The 5,515-nt window shown below is 50.0% G+C and overlaps 1 protein-coding gene across 1 annotated transcript; it reads right to left on the bottom strand.

Moving 5' to 3' along the window:
• Positions 1-2,060: 2,060 nt before the first annotated feature.
• Positions 2,061-2,879, bottom strand: LOC109120442 (DNA damage-inducible protein 1-like). The gene has a single exon (XM_019214252.1). The coding sequence runs from the start codon at positions 2,877-2,879 to the stop codon at positions 2,061-2,063; it is 819 nt and encodes a 272-aa protein (XP_019069797.1).
• Between the last annotated feature and the right edge of the window lie 2,636 nt (positions 2,880-5,515).

Raw genomic sequence — 5,515 nt, 5'->3', positions numbered from 1 at the left:
CCGGCTGTGGCAGGCATGAATGTAGCATATTTGGAAAATCTATCCACTACGACCATAATAGTGCCAAACCCGTTTGACTTCGGCAAAGAAGTAATGAAATCCATAGATATACTCTCCCATGGATGATCAGCTATGGGTAATGGCTCCAACAGCCCTCCTGGTTGCCTTTGCTCTACCTTGTCTTGCTGGCACTCTAGACAAGTCTGCACATACTGCTCGATATTTTCCCGCATACGTGGCCAAAAATAGAAAGCCTCCACTAATGCCCTCGTTCTCTTCTGTCCCGGATGCCCAACCCATGGAGTGTCGTGGCGTTCTTTGATAATACGCCGCCTAATGAATCCGAACTTTGGTCCATAAATCCTCCGGCCAATGGTAAGCAAGAATCCGTGTTCTACCCAAAACAGTTTGGTTTGGCCTTGTGCTGCCAGCTGCATAATCTTCTTGGCTTCTGGATCGCGTAGCATACCATCTTTTATTGCGCCTTGGAACTCACAACGGATTGAGGAGATGGCAACTAAAGTATTTCTGCTCAATGCATCAGCTACCACATTGCCCCTTCCGGGTTTGTACTCCAAGTTGTAGTCGAATTCCTTTAAGAAATCCTTCCAACGAGCCTGCTTTGGAGTGATCTTCTTTTGTGATTGAAAATAGCTTGTGGCAACGTTGTCGGTCTTTACTACGAACTTGGAGCCTAGTAGATAATGCCTCCATGTGCGTAGACAATGTACGATGGCCGTCATCTCCTTCTCCTGCATAGTGTACCGTCGTTCCGCTTCATTCAGCTTCCGGCTTTCAAAAGCTATGGGGTGCTTCTCCTGCATTAAGACTCCCCCAATGGAAAAGTCAGAAGCATCCGTATGGATCTCGAAGGTCTTGGTGAAGTCAGGCAGCATCAGGACTGGTTCCTCAATAACTGCAGCCTTTAGACCTTCAAACGCTTCTTCGTACTCCTCGCTCCACAGCCAAGGCCTGTTCTTCTTCAGCAGCTCGGTCAGTGGGGCAGCAATAGCGGAGTATCCGCTAATGAACCTACGATAATAATTAGCAAGTCCAAGAAAAGAACGTAGCTCGGTCACCTTCGTAGGCGCTTCCCAATCTTGGATCGCCTTTACCTTGGCCTCATCCATACGAAGCTCACCTTTACTGATCACATGGCTTAAGAAATGTATCTTTGGTTGGGCGAACTCGCACTTCTCCCGCTTGACATAAAGCTGATTCTCCCGCAAGACTTTGAAGACCTTCTTCAAGTGTTCAACATGTTCTTGCAAAGTGCTACTATAGACGACTATGTCATCTAAGTACACTACTACGAACTGGTCCAAGTAGGGGTGAAAAATCTCGTTCATCAGCGTGCAAAATGTGGAAGGTGCGTTGGTTAAGCCGAAGGGCATCACCAACCATTCGAATGCTCCATACCTGGTCACGCATGCTGTCTTTGGCTCATCCCCTTCTGCAATGCGCACTTGATAGTAGCCTTTCCGGAGATCCATCTTGGTAAAATACTTGGCCTCTCCAAGTCGATCAAACAAATCTGCGATCAGCGGGATTGGATACTTGTTCTGAATTGTGATCTTGTTGAGCGCCCTGTAGTCAATGCATAGACGCATCGACCCGTCTTTCTTCTTCTGAAACAGCACCGGCGCTCCATAGGGTGCCTTGGATGGACGAATAAGACCTGCTTTGAGGAGCTATTTCAATTGCTTCCTAAGTTCTTCTAACTCAGGCGGAGCCATCGATAAGGTGCAAGTGCAGGTGGCTTGGCTCCCACCTCTAGCTCGATCATGTGGTCTACCTCACGCCTTGGAGGTAGAGTTTTTGGCAGCTCCTCCGGCATCACGTCACTCGTTTCCTGCAAAATAGATTCTATGATGGGTGGCAGTGGCTCCATAGCACCATGGTCTTCACTCGAACTTGCGATGGTGGCTAAGAAGGTTGGTGCTCCTTTCTTCAGGCCCTTCACAATCTGCATGGCTGACAGTTGGGCATATCCGTCTTTCTTCGGCACCCTAACAAGAGGCACCATACAAGACCCTTCCCCCCTCCATCACCAAGAGTTGTTAAAGGTAGGGATCAATCATCGTGTGGCAACGTTGAAAGAATTCCTGCCCAAGAATAACATCGGATATGTCCAAGGGAGCTACGGTAAAGTTTGTCTTACCTCTCCACCGTCCTAAAGTGATTCTAACCCCATGAGCAATTCCACACACGGGAGTTGGTGGGGCATTGACCGTCTTGAGGCGATTGTTGCTTGGAACAATTTTCAGTCCCAATTTTTCGGCCGCCGTCTTGGTCATAATGTTGGATTCAGCCCCAGAATCTACCATGGCCCGAACTGCTTGCCCATTGATGTAGATATCCACATATTGTTTACTGAAATCCCTCGGGTTGTCAGCCTGCTTTGCTATGGCACCACAGATTCCAACCATGCCCAACTGAGTGGTGTCTGCCGATTTCGCCTTGTCTTGTGCCTCCTTCTCCTTCTGCTCACGGACGATGGCACTAAGGCTCTTCATCTCTGGGCACCTAGCATAACCGTGAGGTCCGCCACATATGTAGCACCCGTCTCCTCTACTGGACTGCATCCGCTTCTCCGAGAATTTCCGGTGTTCAAACCGTCTGCCATCGGACTTGGGCGTGTCTTGCTGCTTGGGTTGTGCCGACTCTTCTCTGCCTCGGCCACGGTCTCCCCCGCCTTTATCTTGACTGCCCCTTGCCTCCTTGCCCTTTGCCTTGTCCAAACGATCATGTTTGAAATCTGTCAAGGTCTCGGCTTGAGTGATGGCCTCATCGATGGTTTTTACTTGACGCTGCTCTAACTCGGTCCTCGCCCAATTCTGCAGCCCGTCCATGAAGGTGAACAACATGTCATCTTCCATGAGTTGGGGAATTTGGAGGGTCAAAATTGTGAACTCCTTCACATATGCCCTAATGCTTCCCGTTTGCTTCAACTACCGGAGTTTGCGCTTCATCTCATAAACAATATTATTGGGGAAGAAAGCTTTCTTGAATTCCTCAAGGAATTGTTCCCATGTGTCGATGGTGCGTGTGCCCCTCTTGATGTCAGCATCTTTGCGTTTCCACCACAACATGGCTACGTCAGAAAGATAAAACGCGGCAGTGTTGATCTTGTTTGCATCGCTCCTGACCCGATTACATCTGAAATAATTTTCCAAGTGCCAAAGGAAATTGCCTACCTCTAGGGCATCACGGACACCCTTGAATGTCGGTGGCTTGGGAACCTCGACTCTGGACTCCCTTTCCTGGCCAAGTGATGTTGTTGCTCCAACCTCCCTCTCTTCTTCGAGGGCCTCAACCTTGTTCTTCAGCGTCTGGATCGTCGTAAGGGCGTCCATGAACCTGAACTCCAAGGAAGTAATGGTTTCCTTCATCTCTAATTCAGACCGCTTGCGTAGATCCAACTCCTTCTGAATGGCTTCAACTTCCTCAAGGGAGTTCTCTTCAAGGTCTTTGACATCGCTGTCCAACCCATTCAAGCGCTGGCCTAAAATCTCAACAGTTGGCCTTGCCCTTTCAACGCTGGCAAGCCATTCATGTCCCACAGTGACGTCGATAGTTTCTTCGCTGTCATCGCCGTCACTCTCATCGACAACATTATGCTTGAAAGATGTTGGTCCGTCGCTTGGTGGAGGAACATTTGATGGTAACTCATCTGTTGGAAGACCGCCTGGTGGCAGACTGCCATGGCTGGCCGCCTGGTGGCAGACTGCCTGAGGGCTGGCCGCCTGGTGGCAGACTGCCTGATCGCTGACCACCTGGTGGTAGACTGCCTGATGGAAGATTTGTTGGTGGTGGATTAGTAGGTGGAAGATCGGGCAGAATAGGCAGATTGGGATCATTTCCCTTTTGCTGCTGCTTCTTCCCTTTCTTGTTCTTCTTTCCCACCTGAATGTTGGGGGTGTTGCTAGCGTCGCTTCCGTCTCCTTCGTTCGTCATTCTCTTACGATGAACCTGCTCTAATACCAATTGTCACAGACTTTTTGATTCGGACAATACTCCGTGCGACACTTGACGGTTTACTCACGATTCTTGCACGTTCTTGCAAACTCAAGTAAGCCTAAAACTCGGATCGCTAAGAAAATAAGAAGTAGACAGAAATTTGGAAGAAGGAACTTCTATTACTTGAAAAATGATTGGATGCTTTACAAGTAAAATGAACTACTATTTATAATACTCTAATGCCTAAGAGATAGTAAATGCTACACTATACAAGTTCCTAAGAGTATGCCTACAAGACAAGCTTCTAAGTCTTCCAAAAAGGACTCCTAGATGCTTCTAGTCTGCCCCATGATCTGCACAAGCCTCCCAAAGGCTTGAAACTCCTGAAACTGCCGCCCCACTACCAAGTGTAACAGTTGTAACGGCTGTAACTGCCGTAACAGCTGAAACTGTTGTAACGGCTGTCTCTTCACCTGCTGCTGGCCCGCATGGTCAGCCTGCCCCCTTGCGCCTGATGCGCCTCCTGGCTGCCTAGTTGGGTGGCGTTCAGCCTAAATGGATGGCGGGACGTCACACCTTGGACGACAAACACGGTCGAATGACGTCACGCCCGACATGCCATCCCCGCCTTTGGACATCACACACATTGGTACGATGTTGGGCGTTGCATGCCATTATCGCCTTTGGGCAGCACACACGATCGAAAAACATCCGGCGTGGCATGATATCACCGCCTTTTGACAGCACACACGGTCGAACGACATCGAGCGTGACATGCCATCACCGTCGGTGGACAGCACACACGGTCAAACGACATCGGGCGTGGCATGCCATCATCACCTTTGGGCAGCACACACGGTCCAACGACGTTTCATGTGGCATGCCATCATAGCCCTTGAACGGCAAACACGATCAAACGACGTCAGGCATGATATGCTATTACCGCCTTTGGAAAGTAGAAACGGTTGAACAACATCGTACGTGGCATGCCATCATCGCCTTTGGGCAGCACACACGGTCAAACAACATCGGGCGTGGCATGACATCACCGCCTTTGGACATCACACACGGTCGAACGACGTTGGGCGTGACATGCAATCACCGCCTTGTGACAGCACACACGATTGAACGACATCAGGAGTGACGCCTTTGGACAGCACAAACGGTCGAACGACATCGGGTCTGGCATGCCATCATCGCCTTTTGGCAGCACAGACAGTCGAACGACGATGGGCGTGGTATGACATCACCGCTCTTGGACTACATGCACGGTCGACAACGTAGGGCGTGGCATGATCTCACCTCCCTTGGACAACACACACGGTTGGACGACGTCGGGCATGACATGCCTTCATCACCTTTAGACATCACATATGGTTGAACGACGTCAGGCGCGGCATGACATCAACGCCCTTGGAAAACACACACGGTCGAACGACATCGAGCATGGCATGACATCACCACCCTTGGACGACACGCACAGTAGGACAACGTCGGCCGTGGCATGACATCACCGCCTTTGGACAGCACACACAGTCAAACGACGTTGGGCGTG

Source organism: Solanum lycopersicum, chromosome 6 (assembly GCF_036512215.1).
Source record: "Solanum lycopersicum chromosome 6, SLM_r2.1".
NCBI lineage: Eukaryota > Viridiplantae > Streptophyta > Magnoliopsida > Solanales > Solanaceae > Solanum > Solanum lycopersicum.
This window is presented reverse-complemented; position numbering and strand designations above follow the sequence as displayed.